The sequence below is a fragment of the Mustela nigripes genome, chromosome 3 (genome assembly GCF_022355385.1).
Source record: "Mustela nigripes isolate SB6536 chromosome 3, MUSNIG.SB6536, whole genome shotgun sequence".
NCBI classification, from domain to species: domain Eukaryota; kingdom Metazoa; phylum Chordata; class Mammalia; order Carnivora; family Mustelidae; genus Mustela; species Mustela nigripes.
Window position 1 is genome coordinate 123,366,999 of NC_081559.1, and position 25,918 is coordinate 123,392,916.

General features: G+C 41.8%; 1 protein-coding gene and 1 long non-coding RNA gene across 5 annotated transcripts in view; both read left to right on the forward strand.

Annotated features, from left to right (window-relative positions):
* LYN (LYN proto-oncogene, Src family tyrosine kinase) overlaps positions 1 to 25,918 on the forward strand; it is a 116,555-nt gene that overhangs the window by 62,256 nt on the left and 28,381 nt on the right. For all 4 annotated transcript variants that reach the window (XM_059394598.1, XM_059394596.1, XM_059394595.1 and 1 more), the window contains exons 8-10: positions 689 to 841; positions 15,413 to 15,595; positions 17,592 to 17,668. In XM_059394598.1, coding sequence (XP_059250581.1) covers positions 689 to 841; positions 15,413 to 15,595; positions 17,592 to 17,668 — 413 coding nt within the window. The remainder of the gene's footprint in view (positions 1 to 688; positions 842 to 15,412; positions 15,596 to 17,591; positions 17,669 to 25,918) is intronic.
* LOC132013109 (uncharacterized) lies at positions 19,726 to 25,050 on the forward strand. The gene is made up of 2 exons (XR_009402878.1): positions 19,726 to 20,338; positions 21,023 to 25,050. It is a non-coding gene; the product is annotated as an uncharacterized LOC132013109 (long non-coding RNA).

A 25,918-nucleotide genomic window follows, 5' to 3' on the forward strand; every position in this document is an offset into this window, starting at 1 on the left:
ATTTGGAATCAGAATGCAGATTTGCAGATCTGTGTCTTTATATATATGTGTGTGTGTGTATATGTGTGTAAAAGTAATCCATAGTCTGGGTAAAAGAAAACAGAAATAACAATGATAGGAAAATATTTAGAGGTGACGAGTCCATGGTCCTCTGTCTCCAGCGCTTTGGAATCAGAATGCAGATTTGCAGATCTGTGTCTTTATATATATATATGTGTGTGTATATGTGTGTAAAAGTAATCCATAGTCTGGGTAAAAGAAAACAGAAATAACAATGACAGGAAAATATTTAGAGGTGACGAGTCCATGGTCCTCTGTCTCCAGCGCTTCTCAGTTTGCCCTGTGAAGCCAAACCCATGGGTGGCCTTTAGGTTCATTCCCGGTGTGATTGAAGTCGGTTGTGGTGGGTAGCTGCTGGTACTGTGTACTTCTGCCACCCACTCTCAAGGGATACACATTGTAGGTTTGCAAACAGTACTAATGGATAAAATCAAGTATTTTCAGAATTGTCTTTCAGGTAAGAATTTCCAAAATCACGATTATACAAAAGATACCCCCATAGAATTTTAGGTTCACAGACTACATTGAGCTGGAAATGATCCCACTAGTAGCCAAAATTTCTTCATAGATACTGGTAAATTACAAAGTAGGACATTTTGTAACTTTTTTTCCCCCTCTTTCACATTAGAGCAGTCAGATGGCTTATGCAGAAGATTGGAAAAGGCATGCATTAGCCCCAAACCACAAAAGCCATGGGACAAAGATGCCTGGGAGATCCCACGGGATTCCATCAAGTTGGTGAAAAGGCTCGGTGCTGGGCAGTTCGGGGAAGTCTGGATGGGTGAGTGTGGGGCTCTGGAGGAGGCAACCAGGGAATTAAGGGCTCAAGCCAATGTCCAGCCGTGTTCTCAGCCAAACATTAAACCATGTCCGAAGCATCACTTCTTTTGTTTTGCTCTGCCCACGTGGCACCAAGGGCTACAGAATGGTTTGATCGGACTCTCTTCCTTGCAACGCTCCTCTTTTAAAAAATTTTCTAAAAAACAACTTTTTAAAATTTTTAGTGAATCACAGTTGACACACAATGTTATGTTCGTTTCAGATGTATAACAGTGATTTGACAATTCTGTATGTTGTGCTTTGCTCACCCCGAGAAGTGTAGTAGCCACCTGTCACCATATGACATTATTACAGTGTTATTGACTCTGTCTTCCGTGCTGTACTTTTCATCCTGGGAACTTAATTGTTTTATAACTGGGTGTTCATATCTCTTTCTCTCTGTCTCCTGCTTCACTTCTCCTCCCTGCCTACCCCCCGCCATAGTAGCTCTTTTAGAATGAACGTTTATAAGGAAGAGGACAGTGGGTTTTTATCCTGACGTTCTATCTACTTGTTCATGATTCTCTCATCACCAGATTCTCAGTACACATATTTTAAGGGCAAGAAATTGGTTTCCATCTCAGGGAAAATTATATTTGGGGTGAGGATTGTCCTTACTAGTGGGCCTAATTGGAAGCATCAATTTATTGCACTTCCTCACCAAGAAAGCTTCTAAAGATGCTCCAGGTGCTGCCGTTAATGAATCATTCCTTACGTTAAGTCCTGCCTTCTTAGGCTGACGAGAGATAATGACGAAATTAGAGCAGTGACTTCTTCAGGGATTTATCCCCCCGTGCCTTTTCTAAAGTTTTTGTAGTGAATGTGAATTTTCTTTTTCTTTTGTGATAGAATTTTTAAAACCCTTTTTAAAAAAGCCATGCTCTCCTCGAGGTTCTAACTGAAAAACGCCGTTGCTCTTGTGAAGGATAACCTGTGGGGTCGCACACATTCTTACTAGATCACCTTATCCATGCCAGCTCTGAGTGAAAAGCAGCTGTGATTTCCAGAGAGATGAGGGGGAGGCAGCTTTTAACCCCGTGCAGTCCCAGCCGAGCAGAAGCTAGAGACTCAGCCTGCTGTGACCATGTAGGCACCTGCATCCAGGGGTCTGTCGAGGGAGAGGTTTCTCCTCTAACATGTTTGCCTCTGGGATTGCCGTATTGCCTCCTTTGTCCTGTTGCTGTTGCTTTAGCTGAAGCATCTTTTAAATACGGCAGATACTGAACCAGAGGAGAATGAGCTCTCGCCGCACTGTTTGTGAACTTGTTAAGGAATCCAGGTAAATGATTATTACACAATTGGACAGTCTTCATTTTTGCTTGGCATATTCCAGAACCAGTCAGTAGCCCCCGTCAGGCACGCCATCCCAGTCAGCAGATTCGTCGGTGTGAGTGTGCTCTCCGGACGCGGCCGCTTCTCATTCGCACTCTGTGGCCCAGGTCATAGAATCAAACCTCGCCTTTACCTGCCTGCCCTTTTGCTTTTTATTGAGGTAACATTTGTGTCACATAAAATCGGTAATTTTAAAGTAAACGATTCAGTGACATTTACTACATTCACATTGTTGTGTAACCACCACCTCCATCTAGTTCAGAATAGGTTCATCTCCCCATAAGGAAGCACTGCACCCGTGAAGCAGTTATTTCCCATTTTCCCTTCCCCGGTCCCCCCAGACCCTGGCAGCCACCATTCTGCTTTCTGTCTCAATGAACTTGACTAGTCTAGGTCCCTCATGGAAGTGGAATCATAGTTCATTTGCCCTTGTGACTGGCTTATGTCACTTAACAGAATATCCTCGAGACTCATCCATGTTGTAGCATATGTCAGAATTTATCTTTTTTTTATGGCCGAATAATGTCCTACCATATGGCTACACCACACTTTATTTATTTATCTGCCATTGGATATTTGGGTTGTTTCTACCTTTTGGCTATTGTGAATAGTGCTGCTGCAAATATTCATGTACAAGTTGTGTAGACAAATGATTTTATTTCTCTTGGGTGTGTATGTTCTTGTAGAAGTGAAATTGCCGAGTCAGACAGTAATTCTATCATTAAATTTTTGAGGGATCATCAAGCTGTTATCTGCTCATTAAAAAAGAAAAAAGCCACCTTCTTTATTCCTCTGAGGTATTTGTATTTATTTCTTAATATGTTTTTTTTTTCTTGCAAATCCACAGGGGAGGGGTTGGAATTGTATAACAAACAGTGCAGACCCTTCACCTGGATCCACCAGTTAGTAGTTTGCTCTATTTGCTTTTTCTCTCTTCTACATACACACACGTATTTTATTTTTCTTGTTGTTGTTGAACCACTTGAGAGTGAGTTGCAGATGTGATGACTTTTCACCCCTAAATACTGAAATATGTGTCTCCTAAGAGCAGGACCATTATCTTAGATGATGTATTGTCCACATTTAGCAATCTAACACGGATACATACTATTACCAGTACAGAGTCTAGAATTTCTTTCGTTGACCCAGTAATTCCCTTGAGCTCCTAGGATCATGTGTTTGCATTGAGTTGACATGTCTTCACTATCCTCTAATCTGGAACAGTCCCTCAGTCATTCTTCATCCTTCATGATACTGACATTTTACAGAACATGGGTCAGTTGCTCTGTAGAATGTTCCTTGTTTGGATTTCTCCAGGGTTTGGCTCAGGCGATGCCTTTGTGTATGAATAGTATCTGAGTAGTTAGCGATGTTCTGTCCTCAGGGCATCTACCAGGAGGCACGAAATATTAGTTGGTCCCATTATTGCTCATGGTCTGTTTGGTTTTAAGGAGGTCTGCCAGATTTCTCCATTGTATATATTACTTTTTAGTTCCTTTTCATGATTAATTAATAGTCTGTGGGGAGATCGTTTAAGATCATACAAATATCCTCTGCTCCAAAAGAACTTTCATCACATGGTTTCAGCATTATCTGCTCATGTTGAGTTCTCTTTCTTCTTAGAAGCTATCACTTCTCTAAGGAGAAGCTGCCCCTGTGTTCCTTCATTCTCCCCCAAACATGTCTTCTCTCGCCCACTGGCTCACTGAGGGAACCAGATACCTGCTTTCTCCCTCCGGCCATCGGAGTGCTCTTTCCTCCCTGTATTGACCATGTCTTTGAGTGGGAGGAGGCGATGAAGTGGGGGATGAGGGAGAAGGACAGGAGGAGAAGAGGAAGCTGTACATTGTTCACTGGCCCCTTTCTAGGTCCATACTCATCGATTATCCCTCATAGTCACCACAGTAACACTGTGCGATAGGAATTATTGTAATCATTTGTAATCTAGAGCAAGGACTCTAGATTCAGACAAGTGTCTTGCCCAAAGTCATTCAAGGCAGTGAAGAAGCCCGTTGCTTTGGCATCCCAGAGACCTGGACTCTCTTGCTTGCTAATAAGCTATTTACACAAATTAATTTGACCTCCTCACTTTCCTCATCAGTAAAATGGGTAAGCAGCCACCTTCTCAGTTGCTGAAAAGAGAATGAGATTTATATAGCTGTTGTGTTTCTTATACAATATGGTTCTGTGCACTCTAATTTTATTTTCTTTATTTTATTATATTTGACCATAGTCACTGGAAGCTATATTTCAGTGGATTTTCCCCAATTTCAGTCATGAGTTCAAACTATGAATAACCCAGTTAGACCTTCCTGTGAATATTTGCCAGCAAAGGAATTGCATACCTGTCATGAAGAGAAAAGTAGAAGCAGCTTAAGGGGGTGTATTCATCTGCTATAAAACAGTAACCCTGCATATGAAGTGATGGTTTGGAGTTTTGTTCCAGCCTCCTCGTGTTCAGCTGTGAAGCTAGGATAAAGGCATCAAACGACATGCTTTTTGCACCGGCGAGATAAGGAGAAGAACCGCTAGTCTGGGAAGTTATTGCTTTGAGGGGAAGAGACTATGCTAGTCCTTTTGTGTTTTCTTAAAATTTTCTTCTTTTTTAAATATTAAAGATTTATTCTTTACTTATTTCTCAGAGAGAGAGAGAGAGAGCACAAGCAGAGGGAGTGGTGGGCAGAGGGAGAAGCAGACTCACTGCTGAGCAAGGACCACCGCCCCCCCCGCCACTTTCACCCCCACCCCAAACTCGGGACTCAGTCCCGGGACCCTGGGATCATGACCTGAGCCGAAGACAGATGCTTAACCCAGTGAGCCACCCAGGTGCCCCTTCTTAAAATTTTCTTGAGCACTACTGGCTCAAGAAATCCCTTTGGTAATCTCTTTGCCACCTTGGCCATGGTGGTGGTCACAGGGGCCATTTGCCAGCCCAGCTCAGCCAGAGAAACTGACGAGGGGGTGAGCTACCATAGCACGGGGGTGAGGGAGGGCACAAGCCTGAGTCACCGGCTCACAGTACATTTCTGTCCTGAGTGGCCCAAGCATCACCTGCAGATCAAGCTCATTGGTCCTTCGGAGATTAGGAAAAACCTCGATGTCCAATTCCAGATACACAAGATCCTCCTGCCCGTTTCTCACCTTTTCCTGTTCCTGCACTTCCACTGGCCATCTGATAAGTCTTCACTCCGATTTTAGAGAACATTATTTAGCATGTGCCCAGGTGGAGGGAGAAACTGAGCTTTCGAGGAGAGGAGAAATGTGGCATTGGAAAATATGTAATTGTTCTCTCTAGAGTGTTATTTGGATTTAAACTGTTTGAAAGAGGTAAATATCTGGTGAAAATTCATCATGTGAATAGATTACTAATAATTGTGTTTGTGGGTGGGTAAAATGCATATAATATAAAAATATCCATCTCAGTCATTTTTAAGTGTACAATTTCAGTACTGTTACAGACATTCCCATTAGACAGCCAATTTCCAAAGCTCTTTTTGTCTTGCAAAATTGAGCTTCTTTACTCTTTAAACAACAATTCCCCTTAATGCTCTTCACAGACCCTGTCAACCACCATTCTACTTTCTGTTTTTGTAAATATGACCAGCCTCAGTACCTCAAATAAGCAGAATCATAAAGCATGTATTTCGTGTGACTGGCTTCTTTCACTTAGCACGGCCTCCACGTTCATCCATGTTGTAGCCTGTGACAGAATTTCTTTCCATTCTAAAGCTGACTTACATTCCATTGTATGTATATACCATGTTTTGTTGATCCATTCATCCACTGGTAGACACTGGGTTGATTCCACCTTTTTGGCTATTGTGAATAATGCTGCTATGCATGCACAAATGTCTCTTTGAGACCCTGCTCCCAATTCTTTGGGGTATATACCCAGGAGTGGGATCACTGGATCACAGGGAAATGCTGTATTTAATTTTTCTGAGGAACTGCCATACTGTTTTCCATGGTGGCTACACTTTACATTCCTACCAACAGTGCACAAGGATTCTGATCTCTCCACACCTTCACCAGCACTTACCCTTTACTTCTCTCTCTCTTTTGCTTTTCTAAGGTAGCCATCCTAATGGGTGTTAGTTGTATCTTACTGTGGTTTTGATTTGCATTTCCCCAGTGATTAGTTATGTTGAGCATATGTGTTTATCTTTTCGTGTGTTTACTGGCCATTTATATATCTTCTTTGGTGAAATATCTTTTCAAGTCCTTTGCTCAGGTTTCAGTCGGGTTGTTTGATTTGCTAATAATGTTTTACAAGACAGAGGTAGCAGAAGCTCATCTAAAAACATATAGTACATCCTAGCTTTTGTAGGTATCGTGTGAGGATCAAATGAGGTGATTCAGGTAAGCGCTTAGTTGACAGCATTCAGAGAACTATTGTTATTATTAAATACTGAATTTTTTTATAAAGAAAGTATGGTAACATTAGTGCAAAGACTGAAATAGGAAAGATTACCCAGGATTTCCTCACTCAACAAAGTTTCTTGTTTTTTTTTTTTTTAAAGATTTATTTATTTATTTGAGAGAGAGAGCGAGCTCACACATGCATGTATGTGTGCACAAGTGTGGGGAGGGGTAGTGGGAGAGAATCTTCAAGCAGACTCTCTGCTGAGTGTGGAGCCCCGTGTAGGGCTCAATCACACAACGAAAGAGATGTTAACCTGAGCTGAAACCAAGAGTCAGACATTTAACTGACTGAGCAACACAGGCACCCCTTTTCTTGGGGTTTTTTAATTAAACTTTTTATTTTGAGATATTATAGGTTTATATGCAATTGTAAGAAATGATACAGAAATTAAAACAGGTCCATTCAAACACTTTTACATGAATATTTGTGAGAATATTATTATTCATAATCATTAAGGAGTGTAAAAAGGGGTGTCTGGGTGGCTCTGTGGGTTAAGCCTCTGCCTTTGGCTTAGGTCCTGATCCCTGGGATCAAGCCCTACATTGGGGGGGTTCCCTGCTCAGCAGGGCTCCTGTTCCCCACCCCAGCTCCCTGCCTGCCTCTCTGCCTACTGTGATCTCTGTCAAGCAAATAAAATCTTAAAAAAAAAAAAAAAAAGAATGTAAACAACCCACATGTCCATCAGTTGAATGGATAGACAAAATGTGATGTATCCATACCATGGAATATTATTCAGCAATAAAAAGAAATAAAGTACTGACACATGCTACAATGTGGCTAACCCTTGAAAACACTATGTTGAATGACAGAGGCCAGACAGACAGAAAGGACCACATATTGTGTGATTCCATGTATGTGAAATGTTGTGAATAGGCAAATCTGTAAAGACAAAGGAAATGAGTGGTTGCCTCAAGTGAGAGACTAGAAGGATGGGGGTATGACTGTCAGTGGATATGGGGTTTCTTTTGGGGGTGATGCAGATGTTTCAATAATTGTGCTCTTGGGCTCACAACTCTGAATATATGGGAACCAATGAATTATATAATTTAAATGGGCCCATGGTATGGTATATGGATTATATTTCAACAAAGCTTTCATATATATGTTATATATATATATATATATATATATATATATATATATATATATTACAGAGAGATCCCTTGTAATCTTTATCCAGTTTCCCCAGTACTAACATCTTGCAAAACTGCAGTATGATATCATAGCCAGGACACTGACATTGATGATTATTTTTTAATTGTGCTTTTCTCTTTCTAGTCTTGTATTAAAGAAAGGAAGGAAGAGGAGGTAGTAACAGGGTGGGGCAGGAAGGGAGGAAAGAAGGAAGAAAAAAAAGAAAGAAAAGAACAACATTGAAATTTTGATCTGGGCTCTTTTGTAGATACAGTTTTGGGAATTTGGCTGTCAGGGAGCTCTTCCTTAGCTCTTGAAATAACGTCAGTATGTTGTGCATTTAGCAGAAGAATACCGGGAATAAAACCAAAAGAATAATGATTGGTGACATTATATTATGCATCAGAGGTCAAAGATGCCCCCTCTTCTAGGCGTGTCCGTGTGTCTCAGTCCAGCTGTGTGAGGGCTGGTGTAATAGCAAAGTCTGCCATTTAGAACTGCCTGAATTTTGTTTTTATTTCTCTTTTTATTTCTCTGTTTTATTTCTCAAGAGATGGGCAGGACAGTTTTTCTCAATGATAGAAAAAGAAGAACAAATTTAAAATGATATTCCTGTTAACCAAGTAAATTAATGTTTTTGTGAAGCTTGAGGTTCATAGACCACCAGTCACATTTATGGTCCAGATCTTTTTGGTCTGAAATGCAGTGAAAAATACTAGGAAGTGACCTGTTCTGGGGGAGGAGGGGTGGGGATAAAAGAAAGGAGTTTCTCCCTCAAGCTGTTTCCTCTCGTTCGTGTGATCCTCTTGACATCTGGCTTGGTGACACGCCCCCCCCCCCCTCCCGTGGATTATTGGATTCCAAGGGAACTGACTGGTCAGTGAAGCCAAGGATGATGTTTCCTGTTACCACTTGGTCTATGAAGAGACTTTATAGAAAAAAGGGAACTTGTTTTCAATTGAATTTTGCTTAATATATTGTCATTTGAACAACTACGTTGAAATTAATCACCAGCCAACTTGCAAAATCAACCCTGTGCATCTTTTTTAAAAACCAGCTTTCATTTTGTGGTACTTAGGTGCTCTTTAGCAAATTAGTCACCCCTGAAAATTTGAGAGCTTTCTCAAATTGTCACCCCAACTTTCTTCAACTGTGCCAAAGTGGCACTCTTCAAGATATTCTTTACTTTCAAATGATTTAAAAAAAAATTGCAATCTGTAATGCCAACCCAAATATCCATGACTAGGTTAATTGAACCTACACCCTACTGGAGAATATCTTTGTAAAGTACGACTCAATCCGTAGCTCCAAATAAAAATCATACCTTTAGTGCAAGTTGGAAACCTGCCCTGTTGTTTAAATCCCACAGCCCCAAGACACCAGTAAAGGGGAGTTGTTGCCATTCTTGAGCTCCACTCGACACAGCTGTTTTAGTCACTGTTCATCTCAAACTCCTTATCAGCACTTTTAATATCTTTAGCAGCAGTGCTGTTTCCTGGTAACTTTTCCCCTACTCTTGGAACGCATTTTTTCCTTCATCCTTTACCCATAATTTTATATGATGCAAAAGTCTCGGTGAATTCCATTGTTTGATGACAGAGAGAGAGAACAGTTTTGTTTCTCTCGCTTTTATTGCTGTGTAATATAACAAGCAGACTGGAAAGTATATACAACACAAATACTCAATATCACAAAAGGAAAACTGGTGCGGTCGATACTGACTGAGATAACATGCTGGAAACTTGCCAGCACCCAAAAGACCCCACTTACCCCTTCCCAACCCCTTCCCAACCCCAACCTCGCCGTCCCCTGAAGGCAGCTGCCATTCTGACTTTTGTGGCAATTTCCATTTCTTTACACTTCTGCTACTTTTGTATGTGGGAGTGTGCATCCTCAAACAATGTAGTTTAGTTTTGCCTGTTTTTAAACTTTATGTGAATGAATCCTACCAAATGGACTCTTGTATTAGTCGTGCCTCTTGTGTTCAGCATTATCCTTATGAGATTCATCCATGTTTTGGGGGTGTCGCTAGAGTTCATTTACCTTCGTTGCTCTATAGGGCCGTGTTATATCGGTACATACATAGTACGGTGGCTTATCCATTGATTTCACTGTTTATTGATGGAACTGGACATGTTTCCAGTTTTAAGCCTCTATGAACAATTCTGCCAAGAACATTTTCGTACTGGTGCGAGGGTACATGGTTTTCTCTAGGGTGGCCAGGAATTCTTTTGCTGGATCATGGGAGTATGAATCTTCCGCTCTCCTAAATACTGCCAACTCTGTTTCCAAAGTGCTTGTCCCAGCAAAATGTTCAAGAGATCTCAGTGTGCCATTTCCTGATCAACAGAATTGTATCTAGAAGGAGGTGGGCCGCAGGTCAGCACAGCCTTTGGGGTGTGTGTGTGTGTGTGGTTACTCAAGGTAATTGCACTTGAAAGAAGGCAGCTCTGTCAACATCTGTTATGGGCCCCTGGGAATGTTGGTAAAGATAGAAGCTTACCAGCTGAACTTCACTGATGTTCAGAAAAGAGCACAGATGAAGGCAGCCTTGGGGAGCTGTCCCAGTTTCCCCGCTAGGGTCGTGTGCTCACCAGCACTCACATGGTCAGTGGTTGATATCTGGGTGGTGGTGTGTCTTCCTATGGCTTTGTTTGTATGTCTCTGATTACTAATAAGATTGAGTTCTTTTTACATGTTTCTTAGCCATTGGGACTTCTTTTTTTTTTTTTTTAAATTTAAATTCAATTAATTAACACATAGTGTATTGTTAGTTGCAGAGGTAGAGTTCATGATTCATCAGTCTTATATAAGACCCAGTGTCCATTACATCACTTGCCCTACTTAAGGTCCATCACCCAGTGGACTTCTTTTTAAAATGTCTGCAAGTCTTTGCCTATTTTCCAATTTTTCTTATTGATTTATAGGAATTCTTTATATATTCTGGACACTAGTCCTTTGTTATTTACATGTGTCAAGAATGTATTTTCTTGCTGTTTTGCCACTGGTACAATCATGTAACTGAGGATCCATGTATAAATTTTTTTTTTTGCATTTTATGTAATTTATTTCTTGTATTTGTTATTGGAGGATAGTTGTCACACAATGTTACATTGCTTGTCGATGCACAAAATAGTGATTTGACCATTCTGTGTATTACTCACTGCTCACCCTGGTAAGTGCAGTCACCATCTGTCACCACGTAATGTAATTACAATATTATCGACAATATTCCCTGTGCTCTCCTTTTCATCTCTGTGACTTACATATTTTATAACTGGACGTTGTACCTCTTTATTCTCTACACTTATTGCTTCCTCACACTCCTTCCCCTCTGGCAACCATCAGTTTGTTCTCTGTTGAGCCTATTTTTTGTTGTTGTTTGTTTGTTCATTTGTTTTGTTTTTTTAGATTCCACATCTAAGAGAAATCATACAGTATTTGTCTTTCTTTGTCTGACATATTTCACTTAGCATAATGCTCTCTAGGTCCATTTATGCTGTCGCTGATGGCAAGATCTAATCTTTTTTATGGCCGAGTAAATTCCTGTGTGTGTGTACGTGTGTGTGTGTGTGTGTACGTGTGTCTACCACTTCCTAATCTATTCATCTACTGATGGACACTTAGGTTGCTTCCATATCTTGGCTATTGTAAATAATTCTGTAAGAAACATAGGCATGCATTTGTCTTTTACAATTCGTGTTTCATTTTCTCTGGGTAAATACCCAAAAGTGGAGTTGCTGGATCATACAGTATTTCTATTTTTAATTTTTTGAGAAACCTCCATGCTGTTTTCCACAGTGGCTGCAGAAATTTACATCCCTACCAACAGTGCATGAGGGTTCCTTTTTCTCCACATCCTCACCAACACTTACTGTTTCTTGTCTTTTTGATACTAGCCATTCTGACAGGTGTCAGAATGTGAAGTGAGATCTAACTGTAGTTTTGATTTGCATTTTCCTGTTAATTAGTGATGTTGAGCATCATTTCATATGTCTGTAAGTCTTTGAAAAAATGTCTGTTCAGGCCCCCTACCCATTTTTAATCAGATTATTTGGTTTTTCTGGTGTTGAGCTATAGAAGTTTCTTATATATTTGAATATTAACCCCTTATTGGATATATCACTTGCAAATATCTTCTCCCATTGAGTAGCTGTCTTTTCATTTTGTTGATGGTTTCCTTTGCTATGCAAAAGCTGTTTATTTTGATGTAGTCCCAGTAGATTAGTTTTGCTTTTGTTTTCCTTTCCTGAGGAGACATTTTTAGAAATATGTTGTGAAGGCTGATGTCCAAGTGTTGACTGGCTATATTTTCTTTTAGGAGTTTTATAGTTTTAGGTCTTATATCTAAGTCTTTAATCCATTTTGAGTTTACTTTTGTGTATGGTATAAGAAAGTATTCCAGTTTCATTGTTTTGTCTGTAGCTGTCCAATTCTCTTAACTCCATTTATTATAAAAACTACCTTTTCTCCATTGTATAAATTCTTGCCTTCTTTGTCATAGATTAATTGACCATACAAGTATGAGTTTATTTCTGGGCTCTCTATTCTGTTCTGTTGATGTGTATGTCTGTTTTTGTGCCAGTACCATACTGTTTTGATTACTATAACTTTATGCTATACCTTGAAACCTGGGATTGTGATGCCTCCAGCTTTGTTTTTTCTCAGAATTGTTTTGGCTATTCAGGGTCTTTTGTGGTTCCATACAAATTTTCAGGTTATTTGTTCCACTTCTATAAAAAATGTTATTGGCATTTTGATTGAGATTACATTGAATCTGTAGATTGCTTTGCATAGTAAGTTCATTTTAACAATATTAATTCTTCTAATCCATGAGCACAGTGTATCTTTCTGTTGGTTTATATCATCTTTAATTTCTTTCATCCGTGTTTTATAGTATTCAGAGTATAGGTCTTTTACCTCCTTGATTAAATTTATTCCTAGATATTTTATTCTTTTTGGTACAATTATAAGTGGGATTGTTTCCTTAATTACTCTTCCTGCTACTTCACTAATAGTATATACAACAGATTTCTGTTTATTAACTTTGTATCCTCTTACTTCCTAAATTTATTTATTAGATTTATTCCTGTAACTGAATACCTGTATATAAACCTTTATACAAATTTATAATGAATCTTTTTTATTTTAATTTTTTTTTAATTTTTAATTTTTTTATGATGAGTGTGCTCTTAATCCCCATCACCTATTTCATCCTTCCCACCATTCCTCCCCCCTCTGGTAACCCCCAGTTTGTTCTCAACAGTTAAGAGTCTATTTCTTGATTTGTCTCTCTCTCTTTTTTTTTTCTTTGCTTGTTTGTTTTGTTTCCTTAATTCCACATATGAGTGAAATCATATGCTATTTTCTCTCTCTGACTTATTTCAGTTAGCATTATACCCTCTAGCTCCATCCATGTTGTTGCAGATGGCAAGATTGCATTCTTTTTTATGACTGTATAGTATCCCATTGTGTGTGTGTGTGTGTGTGTGTGTGTGTAAAGAAGATATGAGATATCTTCTTTATCTATTAATCTATCAATGAACACTTGGGCTGCTTCCATTGTTTGGCTGTTTAAATAATGCTACTATGGACATAGGGGTGCATGTTTCCCTTTGAATTAGTGTTTTTATATTTTAGGGGTAGATATCCAATAGTGCGATTCCTGGATCATGGGGTAGTTTCATATTTATTTATTTTTATTTATTTTTTTTTTAGGAACCCCCATACCATTTTCCATAGTGGCTACACCAGTTTGCATTCCCACCAACTGTGCAATAGGGTTCGCTTTTCCCCACATCCTGGCCAACGCTTGATGTTTTTCTTTTTTATTTTAGCCATTCTGACAAGTGTGAGGTGAATCTTACTGTAGTTTTGAGATAATGACTTTTCTTGGTTCAAATGCAGGACTTTTATTGGTGGCATTTACTCTAAATTTACACTTAAGATCTGTAAGAAAGATCATATTGTGTGTAATTATGCATTTAAATGGAAAATAAATTTAATAGATTCATGATTCCATTATTTTTTATAGGTTGTGGCTTTTGAAAATAACCTAGTACAGTTTTCTATTTTGTCAGCTTTCTATTACTGGCCTATCCATAATTCTAATACTTACTTTACTTCGCATATTACATTTTTTCATTTTCCTGTACAACACTATAAGCGACTATTAAATACAAATCAAAGTAAAATATCAAGGGAAAAGTTTTAACAGAGTAATAAGTATCAATGATCAGAAGAAAAGTTAGGAAGTATGGTCAACTGTTAGCTGTAAACTAATAACTTTTTCTGACACATTTGGAAGTGTGGAAATAGAGACATCATTTCCTTTAAAAAAAAATTCCCTTTGTAAAGAAAGATACATACTCATTCACAAACTGAATCAAAATGGAACAGAACAAAAGAAAGTAAAAGTCACTCCAATTTCTGCCACCCAGAGATCCTCATCACTGTTGATGTTTTATTGAGCATGCTTCCAGTCATTGTGTGTTCTGTACAGACTCAGATAGTTATATGATCTAACAAAGAGACCAGACACTAGACCCTAGACATCACCATTTCATAGCGCAAGTTAAACAAAACAAAAACTGTAATAGGGGTAGAACAACCGCAGGGAACCTGCTGCCACTCCTCCCCTCACCTTTTTCTTGCACTTCTAAGACAAGTACAGAAAGAGAGGAAAGGAAAGGGGAATGTGATTATCTCGACTTCTGCTTTGTCAAACCACTGAGAAGAGGGAGCCCCAGGAGAAAATGAGGTTCAGAATTAAGCACACCACTGGGGGCAGGTTCCAGAAAAAGGGACCTTGGGGAAACTATATGAAGGAGTTAGTATTTCCCAAAGTGCATTTCGCAGGGTGTGAAAAGGTACATGACAGTGTGTCCTGTGATCAAGAAGGTGTGGAAAGCGCTGAGGTTAGCCAGGCCTGACAGGTTTCTTTACTGCAGGACTCTCTGCTCCTGGGCATGGGAGGGAGTGGCAAGTGGTAGGTCCTAGACATTTTGATACAGAAGCCTTTGCTCATGGAGAGTCACCCAAGTCCAGTTCTCTTGGGAAGCTTGAGGAAGCGCTTATTTAACTCTAGTATATTATACTTCAAAGTTAGTATATACAATTTCTTAAAATGCAAACCTTTTTTTCCCTGATTACAAAAATAATACATATTCAATGTAGAAAATTTGGTAGTTAAAAGTATCATGAACACAAATGAAGTCACTCTAATTGTGCCATTGGAGATGGCTGGCACTTGGCATATTTTACTGTTTTCTTCCAGACCTGTGAGTGTGTGTGTGTGTGTGTGTAAGAGAGCTGTGCTATGCATTTTTTTGTTGTTGTTGTTCTTGGATAAAGAACATTTTATTCATTAGAGGAAAATCTTTGTCCCCATGATGGATTGCATACAGAAGCTTGTGGGGTTTTATTTTTCCAAAATAATGCTTTATGAAACCTTGTTGATTTTGCAATAATTTTGGATTTTTTGTAAAGATGGTACAGAGAATTCTCATACACCCTTGACTTGGCCTCCCCTCATGTTAACACTGTCTAGAGTTTTGTGTCAGTTTTTTTTTCTCTTTTAACCCTGCATGAACTTTTTGGTTTTCAGTTGGATCAAACATGCCCTCTCTTCTGCTGTCTTGCTAGGTTACTATAACAATAGTACCAAAGTGGCTGTGAAAACCCTGAAACCAGGCACTATGTCTGTGCAAGCATTCCTGGAGGAAGCCAACCTCATGAAAACCCTTCAGCACGACAAGCTCGTGAGGCTCTATGCCGTGGTTACCAGAGAAGAGCCTATCTACATCATCACCGAGTATATGGCCAAGGGTAAGTGCATCCCCCTAACCCAGGGCTTTTGAAAGGCTTCAGGCTCCAAAAGTAAAACGTTTATTTTTCTTTAAATTTTTTCTTTTATTTTTTTCTTTATTTATTTGAGAGAGAGAGATCACAAACAGCGAGTGAGGGGAGGAGTAGAGGAAGAAGCAGACTCCTCACTAAGCAGAGAGCCCCATGTGGGCCTCAATCCCAGGACCCTGGGATCCTGACCGGAGCCAAAAGCAGATGCTTAACGGACCTAGCCACTCCGGTGTCCCAAAGTAAAAAGTTTAAATGTTCACAGAATATTCCAATAATTTTAATTCCAAAACAGCATGCCCACTAGTGAAAAATCAGAACCCATGGGGAAACAAAGCATTTTCATAAACCACCTCACCAGAAATATTGTTGAGTGTTATCTATATTGTAGAAATAATACATGATCTTTCTATATTCTCTGCATTTGTCTTCTTAGTCATATTAGGCATAAGAATCGCACGCAAAATGTAGAAGCCCCCTAATAAATATTTGTCAAAAAAATATGTATCTCAAATAAGAATATTTTTGTTATGCCTTTAAAGTGGGAGTTCTCAGGATCCTAAAATGCATTCATTTTCCTCTCTAATATTATCTATGTGTTCAGGGTGTCACTTTAAAATGGGAACATTTTTGAAACTGTTGGAGGTTATATTCCTCTGTAATCAGAATCACTAACCAAGAGGTGTCCAGCAACCATGTTTTCTCTGGCTGATATTACCTTCAGATAACAGGGTGTGAGTTACTACCCTTCTTCCTCCAGATCAGGTAGACATACTACCAAACTACCAAATGGTTCTTTAAAATTCTTTAGAAGGAATGAAGGAAGAAAGGGGGAAAAAAAATAGTACCAAATTAAGAATCCTGCATCATGGAGATCATACTGTGATGTCTCCACTGAGTAGATTAGAAAGATCAATATAACATTTTCTTATTTAATATATGTAAATATTTCAGAGTATCAGTCACTGAGAGTCCTTCCAAAAAACAAACAAAAAACTACCCCTGTGGCTTAGGTTGCCATAACCTGGAAACCGAACTTTGTGGTTCAGTAAGTATTTGTTGAATTAAGCGGCTGGAAGTATTTGAATCATAAATGTAAATACGAATTTCTCCTCATAACATCACTTAGCCTCTACTGAGTACTTACTGTATACCAGAGTGTTCTTGATGTGTTCCTTGAGTGATCTCCCATAATCTTCTTAGCAGTCTCAGAGCTAAGTGCCACTGTTCTGTGTTGAGGATGAAGTAGCAGAACATTTACTGAGTACTTAGCCACTCGCCAGGTACCATGGCACGTGCTTTTTAGATCTGTCCCCACAAGACCTCTGACAATAGCTGGTAGGACATGCCCTCTTTACAGGCACAAAGGCGTTATGGGTAAGCAGCTTGTCCAAGGTTGACACTTTAAGTTCTAGGAGAAAAAGCAGGGCTTGTTTTAGCGATGAAGCCGTAGGAAGTAGGAGGGTTTATCAACACACTTTCTTTTAGGTACAAAGTACAGTATGTTCACCAGCTACTCATTGAGCCCCTGTCACAGGCGCTGGCTTCTGTGCTTAGGCTGGACACGGATAGGAGAGAGCCTCACCCAGTGCTGCTCCAGGCAGGCCCCTTGGGAGGACCTGCTGGTTTCTGTCTCTGGGCAGCTCTGAAGATCAGACAGCTGCTCTAGGTGGATTGTGGTGGCAGGTGCAAAGTGCCCTGAAATACAGAGCTAGAGAAACACTGTCCCCCCACCCCCTGTCACCCTTTTTTACCTGGCCTACATGCTACATTTCACATCAGGTCGAAGGTAACAGGTTAGAGGGGCCTGGATTTGACCAACTTCTGGAAAAGGCACTATGGCCATACAGAATCGCAAAGGCAATCATTGTGTGCGCTCCCTCACTAATAGTCATGATCCTTTGACTTTTGTTCGGCTTTTGGTCTTGTGTGTTTGAACTACACTCACTGGTCCCTCCCCTACCAACAGGCAGTTTGCTGGATTTCCTGAAGAGTGACGAAGGGGGCAAGGTGCTGCTTCCCAAGCTAATTGACTTCTCTGCCCAGGTGAAGTATTAAAAATCCAGGGTGCATGTAAGTTCGCCGAGACTCCCCGCTTCCGAGTCACGATGTTCCAGGGAGAAGGCATTTGTGCTGGCTGTTTCCTAGTAGTAGTTCCCAGAAAAAGGCCTTGCAAAGTGCACTTCCTTGGAGAGAATGATGGGTGTTTCACACTGAAGGCACATGTGTGTGCGTGTGTCTGGCTCTGGCTTGGGTGTCACCTTCCCTAAAACAAGGCAGCCTTTTATGTTCACACCTGCACCAGCTAGAGAGACAGTGCGAGGGAAGGGGTCACTTGTTGCTGCTTTCTGGAGACGCAGTCCCAAGCGGTCTGAGCACAGCACATTCTAAGTGATGAGCACGCAGTAGTAAGTTACTAACCTAAGGTACAGGTGTTTTAAGTCCTTAGTATTCTTGAAAACAGAGGAACTATATTCTTTTCCTTATTCTTCTTGCTGGATACATCTTTTGGGTTCTAAGAAATATTCATTTATAATATTTCTAGTCCTAGCCTAGAAGTTGCAAGTTTGTTTCATTTGGAACCATACATTTCCTGGAGCGCATTTAAGGGCAGAGGGAAGTTACCCAGAAACCCAGCAATTTACCTGGTGTGTCAAGGAAATGTGCGTTTGAATGATGCCAGCTACTGAATATTAATAGTCTAATTGTATCTGATAGTCATTTTCAGTAATTTGCTTGTTTTGTTTCTTGATACTGGCCATGGGCAGTTCATGTTGGGAAGGCCATGTGCCATAAAGCCTGAAGTGGCCCAAGAGATTTCCAGAAGTTCCTTTTGAAAAGGGTTGCCTTTATGATCTTCATTTCTTACTCCATTTCTTCCCTCAGACCCTCCTTAAGTTGGGAAATTGATAAGGCCTTCTTGGCAAGATGAGCTCAAAGGAAAGAATTAGTACGCGGTAAAGTACTTCAAGAAAGAGAGGATCAGAACCCATGTTCTACAGTAGCGTATCGTGGGCTGAGTTGGGGATCAATGTTCGAAAACTGGCGTGTGTCGTGGCTCGTGGCTCTGACTCAATAGCCATAACCACTTAGGAAGTCCGTTTATTCACACATCAAATATTAGAATGGTAATTCCTGTTTTTAGGAGATGTTGTTGGGGGTCTAATCTGATCACAGAGTAGCATGCACACGAGCGCTTCAGAGCCTCTTGGTGGAAGCTGAGGGAATCTTAGGGATGACAGTCCCCACCTTTATCATTCTGGTAAAGGTGTGTGATGAAGTCCCCCAGCTCAGCCCCCAGCTCATCTACCCAAACCTGGCAAGCTTTCAGAGGTTCCTTATCTGAGTAAGAAATTCAAAGGTGGTCTGGAATCCCAACCTGTAATGTGGAATGAAGCAAGATTGCTATGGTAGAGTCCTGACTTTACTCAGACTCTCTACACTGGCCCCTGAGAAGATCTGTAGACTCCAAAGGTTCCAAGACCATAGTTTGAAAACCACTGTTCTATGGTAAGAGGATGATTACTTGGATGGATGCAGCTCTAGATCCTATGTAGATAGGGAGTCATAAATGGAGAAAGCAGAAATTGTCACACTTGACATTGATCAAGAAGGCCCTCGATTGGGGCGGCAAGTTAGGTATCCCACATGGATGAGACACTTGAGGAATATAGTGAAGGTTGGTTGTATCCACTGCTCAGAAAGGGAAGGGGGTTGATAGGAATATGGAAAAGTGGGCCATGTGGCCTGGAGGCCCGAGTGGTCCTAGCTCAAGTGCGGCGGAGGGTCGGATCTGTGTGTGCCCGCAATTCTATAGGGTTGTATAGGGTGTACGGTTATATGGAAATTGTGCCCATCGGGGTGTGTACCATACCTGGAGAAGGACTTTAATTTGTCACATGGGTATTTTTTATTTGATTTTGCGTGGCTTACCTCATAAAGCCTTATCTTGACATAGTCCAAGTTTTTAAGGTCCAACTTGGGGCCTCTGTATCCTTTAACTTTCTACTTTACTACTGTGCAAAAAAAGGTAACTTTGTCTAACTTACAAGTGCGTTGGAGAAAAAAGTTTCTTTCTAAAACTTTGTAGTTTGCCAGGAAGATTATCCCAGAGCCTAGCATTGACCATGACTTTCAAATTGTAGGTTCCAGGTGGCTTCAGTTGACTCCTCTGTCAGTTGTGGTGGGGCTGAGCACACACCTCTGGCAGTAATGGGAGGGGCCTGGGATAATCAATGCCGCCACCAAACCAGTGTTCCAAATCCAGCTCCTGCTGGATAAGCTCTTGTTTCCCTGCCAGGGTCTCTTTCCCAGCAGTGGCCACTGGGTAGAACTGGTGGGACATCCAAAGTGCATGGGGGGGTGAAGTGACAGTGGGATGGTCAGCCAGTCAGCATCACCCAGGATGTCACTAAGCACGTGGTTCTTCACAAAATTCAAAAATTTTTTTTCCAACCAAATAGAATTTCCTTTTGAGTCCATCTTTGTTCACGGTGCAAATCTCACCCAGACTCTTCCCAATCCTTCCCTCAAGGTGGACTTCCTGAGACCCCATGTTGCCCCACCTTTGCTTACCATCTGCTTCGTTTGCTTGTGGCTTTTCTTGTTATGATATTGATACCACGAGAAGAGGGCCTGAACCTTGGCAAGAATGAGTAAGGCCTACAGGCCTGAAATCATGTACCTTACACATCGGCTTCCTGTTGACTATACTCGGTACGCATTTCCACTGTGATCCTGTCTGTTCCCTTTGGGATAGTACTACAACATTCCTCTGAAATTATTTCTCTGTTAACTCTATCACTTCTCCCTAATGGATGAGATGAGAATAATAAATATTAATAACGTTGGCCCAGGGAGATAGAGGAAACCTGGAGCCCGCCTACTGGAATCATCCGTCCTTTCTATACCTTCTTCCGCTTGACTCTTCGGAGTGGACTTAGGGTAAAGCAGAAGATTCATTAACGTTCACACTTGAACTCTAAACTAAAAAACAAGCAGGCTGTAGTTTGTATTTTCTTCTGTTAGTATTTTCAGTAGCACAAGAGGATATAATTCAACTTAGCTGCTTTGCACAATAAGGGGTGGAGAGTAGAAACAAACCAGCTTACTTATCTCAGCCCCAGAAGGCTGAGGGAACAGGGGTAAGGGACAGCGCTGGGACTTTTCCCACAGCCTCTCATCAGCTTCTTCTTCCCTCTCCCCACAACCTACTTCCCCAAGCTCTGCTTTCCCCTCACCAACCTCCTCTTACACCAGTCGAGACAGGAAGTGGGTGAGTGCACATGACAGCCTCTCAGTTCATGTGAGAGCTGATTTCATCACTTCCTGTCTCAGGATGAGTCCTAAAAAGCTCTTCTGAGCCCAAGTGTAATTCACTCTGTGCACCCTCTCTCTCAGCTCACTCACCTTCCTGGGCATTTAGTGGAGATGAAGAAATCCCAACTAAAGTAGTTTTACCAGTCCTTTCCCTCTGGTGTGAGATGAAGCGATATTGTGCTCTTCGTGCTAACATCGGAAAATCACCCCTTTGTGGAGGAAATCTGATACTTTGAGAGCAGAGAGACCGCCTCATTCCCTCCTAGCCTTTGCCTCCAGCAGGAGAAGAAAAATGAACTTGTTAAGGCCAGAGGTTGAAATCTGCGGGAATTCCCTTCAAGGGAAGTGGAAGTGGAATCATAGACTTGTACAACTGAGGGGACAGAAGGGGGAAATTCACAGTTGCAAGATGGATGGTCAAAGAAATCATCTTGTAATTCCTGCCAAGTGAACCAAAACGTTTTCTTGCTCTTCGGGGGCAACATCACTGAAGGCCAAGAGTTACCAGAAATGCAATGGACAATTGTGTGTGAGTAAAACTGCAGGAGAAGCAGAAAAGTCCGTGTTTATTACAGTCGTGATAACAAGTACCCTTTCTTTAGCTCCTTCCAGTTGATAAAGCACTTCTCAGTCCATTATCTAATTTGAACCCGACTACTTTGAAAGCATTCACGTCTTTATTTACTGCATTTTACAAATGAGGAGGTGACCTTGGGTTTGTCTAAGCTTACAGAGCTAGTGGCTGGAATTGCTGCACTCAGTCCTGGGTCTTCTGACTTCAGATAACTTGTTCTTTCCTCTGCACTGTTTCACACTTGTATTCCAAGGTTGGAGTTGCTCCTAGGATGGTTTTGTACCTGACACCGCGCTGATAGCGCATTTTTACCCCTTGATGGGTTTTGCTTGATATCTAGCTCCTTCCCCACCCCCCAAAAATCTCTATTGCCAAACATAGATCTTTCTTTCACATAGTAATTATGCTTAACTATATTTCCTCCTACATTACATTTAACACACATTTTAAGTTGGAATTTGGTAAACTGAGGAAGGTTGGAAATCTCTGTCCGTGTAAATCTCAACCTTTTTGAGAAGGAAGGCCACTCGCCACCAGAGCTTCTTAAGTACCTGCTCACTATAATGTCTGCTGACTGAGGAAACAAGACTAGACTGGAATCTCTTGCATTAACTCTGGTTTGGGACCCACCCGTCTGTTAGTGGTAAATGAGTGTCTGGAGGGAATTTGCCGCAGAAGTTTGCAGAGCATTTGCCAATACCATCAGGTAATGTGTCTGCTCATCTTCCCTCTTCATAAAGAACCTAAAAGATAGGTTCTCATTCTGCAGCGCATGGCTACCTTCACCCCTCTCCCCACCATGAAATATAAGGAAGCAACTACTTTATTTCCCAAACCTTTATTAATCAACTCCTCATTGATAGTGTCATCCCATTTACTTTACTTAAACTGGAGGAAAAATTATGTAGAGATAATGAATCAGATCCAGGAGCAAGAGAAAGCCTCAGGTCACAGACTTGGTTCCCCCGGCATCGGGCGTGCAGATGTCCTTTCCACTCCATATTTGGTCTCCCTTTCTTTTTTTTTTTTTAAATTTTAAATTTTTAATTTTTTATAAACATATATTTTTATCCCCAGGGGTACAGGTCTGTGAATCACCATGTTTACACACTTCACAGCACTCACCAAAGCACATACCCTCCCCAATCTTATCCTGGGATTCTCCTGCGTGACACGGCATTGAGGGAACTTGCTGCTGCCTGGGGGCAGTCATTTCATAGGCCCGGCCCTCATCTCTAAAATGAGAGGCACAGGTTGGGTCTCCCACAGCCTGATGCTCTAACTCTAAAATTCCACGACTAAGAAAATCTACGGAGACCATCTGTGTGAATCATCACCCAAAGTGAAATGAATGATTTTTGGGGTGTGTTCAGATGACACTGATGTAAGATTTTGACATGGCTGTACCTAAAGGACGATGAATGTATCACAGGGATGTAGTACTCTGGGGCCTGCAAATGCTCTGTATCTGTTTTTCATTGTGAGTTTTATGTCTGAGACTTGAACTTTGACTATGAAAACTTGCAAAGGCACACCGGGGTGGCTTAGTCCCTTAAGTGTCTGCCTTCGTCTCAGGTCATGAGCCCAGTCCTGGGATGAGCCCTGAATCAGATTCCCTGCTCAGCGGGAAGTCTGTTCTCCCTCTGCCTGCTGCTCCTGTTTGTGCGCACGCGCTCTCTCGCTCTCTCGCTCTCTCTCTCTCTCTCTGTGTATCAAATAAATAAGAATCTTTGGGGGAAAAAAAAAAGAAAACTTGCAAAGTGGGCAAATGAAACCAGAGGTCCTGTGAGAATTGCAAAACTGGACCGTATGCAGTTTCCTTCTGAAAAAGTTGAAAGAATGGGAAACTGCCATTTAAAAATAGTATAAAACGAGAACTCTCTTTTTTCCCACTTTGCTAGGTGGGGGTGGGGATGTTTGGTGGGTTTACATGGAGGAACTATATGACTGGTTGTTCAAAATAGCAAGGAAGGCAGACAGCGTTACTCGTTTCAATTTTTTTTTTTAAAGATTTTATTTATTTGACAGATATCACAAGCAGGCAGAGAGGCAGAGAGAGAGAGAGAGGAGGAAGCAGGCTCCCTGCTGAGCAGAGAGCCCGATGTGGGGCTCGATCCCAGGACCCTGGGATCATGACCTGAACCGAAGGCAGAGACTTTAACCCACTGAGCCACCCAGGTGCCCCTCTTGTTTCAATTTTGATTGGAAGACTTTCTAGCAGCAGTGACAAGCGTTAAGCTAATGTAAATGGTCCTTCTGGTCTGCATGCCAGATCTTCCTCTTAGCTCAAATATTTTGTCCAGGAGTGGCAATTTCTGGGCAGTGCTACTGTAAGTCACAGAATAATTTCCTCTTTAGGGACTCATTGCAGAAGCCTGCAAGGCCAGAATTAAATTGAAGTAGTTTAGAAGAGGGCAGAGTTTATTGCCAGCTGCTCACAATTTAAAAAAGGAGATGGGAGCACTTTGAAAGGAGCCGCAGAGTGTGAATTCCAGTTGATCTTTGTCGGAAGCCCTTGGCTTGCTTTCCGCATGTTCCCCTCACCCTCTTGGGACACCTCCCCCTTTTTCACCCATGAGCATCTAGAGAGAGCAGCCTGGCAGATCACTGCACAAGGAATAGGTCAGGGCTTTCTGGGATGGGTGCAGCGGAATGGAACCCATTCTGGGACAAGGTCACAGGAAGAGGTAGGCTTCCTGGAGGAGGTGACCCTAAAAGCCAGGGTTGGCCCTGCTAGCCTGGAAGGGGTTTGATGCAGGGAGGCGTCTTTGAGGGAATTTGATGCACAAGGACAGAAAGGGGGCGTGAGGGGATGCAAATGGGGTGTGTGGTAAGAATGGGAGAGGGAGCACGGAGCTGAGAGAGACTGGAAATACTGTCCTCTCTTGAGTTACATAGGAGGCACAGTTAACTATTTTCTGACTGACTCTAGAAAGATATATTTGTGCCTCCACACCCACTACACACATGTCCTCACGGCGCTTGCTGTAGCCGGGAGCTGGAGGGTGGACAGGAGCTGGAGACCATCCTTTCAGTGGGGATTTGATGACTTCCAGGGAGAATGGGTGAAGGGAGCAGAGCCCCAGGGAGACAGCAGAGTCCAGCCGGGGACAGCAGGAGCATCATCCTGGGAGACAGCCCTGTAAGGGGGTAGGGAGGGAACGTCCATTGGATTTTGCAAAGAGGAAGTCCTTGGAGAACTTAGAACTTGGTTGCACCCTGTGAGTATAGCAGTTTAGGTGGAAGCCAGGCGCCTGGCCTCATCATCCCTCTCTATTCCTGCCTCTCCTCCACAGCTCCCAGTTCTCTGCATCCTTTTCTTTGTCTCTGCAGCTTCCTCTCACAGCTTGATTGGCTCCTCACTCTCCCTCCTTCTCTCTCCATCTTCCCCGCGCCGTTGTTCCCAGCCACACTCTACAAACAGCCAATTTCTGTCATTCAATGCAGTTGGATAGTCCTTATTTTCAAATGTAAGTTCCTACTGATTTTTTTTTCTATGAAGGTAAAAAAGTGGAAATAAAATTACTTAAAGAGAGATTTTCAAATGATTGATCTTTTTTATTAAAAAAATGCTTGTGTAGGGTACTGTACCAAAAAAATACAAAACAAAACAAAAAAACTTTCTTCCCCTATCCTTGGAATGTGGACCTTAAGACTGTTAACATTGTTCATGGGGTTTCGTAAAATATAAAAATTGTTTTAAATTGTGTCATCAAAAGTCATCCTCCCTCCCCAACTTAAGAATGGTTTGGTGTCTTTAGAGTTTATTCTGCGGTCAGTTTGGCAGCTGGAATGCATTTCCCCGGTTTCATTGTGGTGGCTTCACAGCCTCTGGCCAGCAAAACCAGAGGCCCGATTCACTGTCTCCCACCCAGAAAACTGCACTTCTGATCCCCCGGTGCAGCTCAGAAGCAGGACTGAGTTTCTGCCCCAGGAACAGAGGGGCCGGGATGCCGCAGCAAGCAAGGGGCCTCTGGAGGGCAGCTGAGCCGCAGGTGCCGCTGTGTGGTCTCACCCTCGCCTCAGGAGGACACCCCTTTCTAGCAAGGAAACCCCGTGCTGTCCCCCTCCTGCAGCCCCCAGAACTCCTGCCCTCAGGCAGCCACGAGGTTGCAGTCCCCAGGGTGCAGGCCTGCAGGGGCCTCCCAGCCAGGCTTCTTCCCGCCATACCTCCCTCACTCTGGGGGCAACTCCTGAGCCTCTCTTCTTTCCACCGCCTGCCCTGATAGACAGCTGGTAAACAAACCCTCTCATTCCTTCTTCTGAAATGTATCTCCCTCCCCCACACTCACCATCAAGTCTCTTCTGAACAATGGTGGTTGCCTGTTAACTGTGTTGCTGGACTGAGGGAGTAGAAATACAGGGCTCCTGGGGGCATGTGACTTTCCGGTAAACAAGGAACA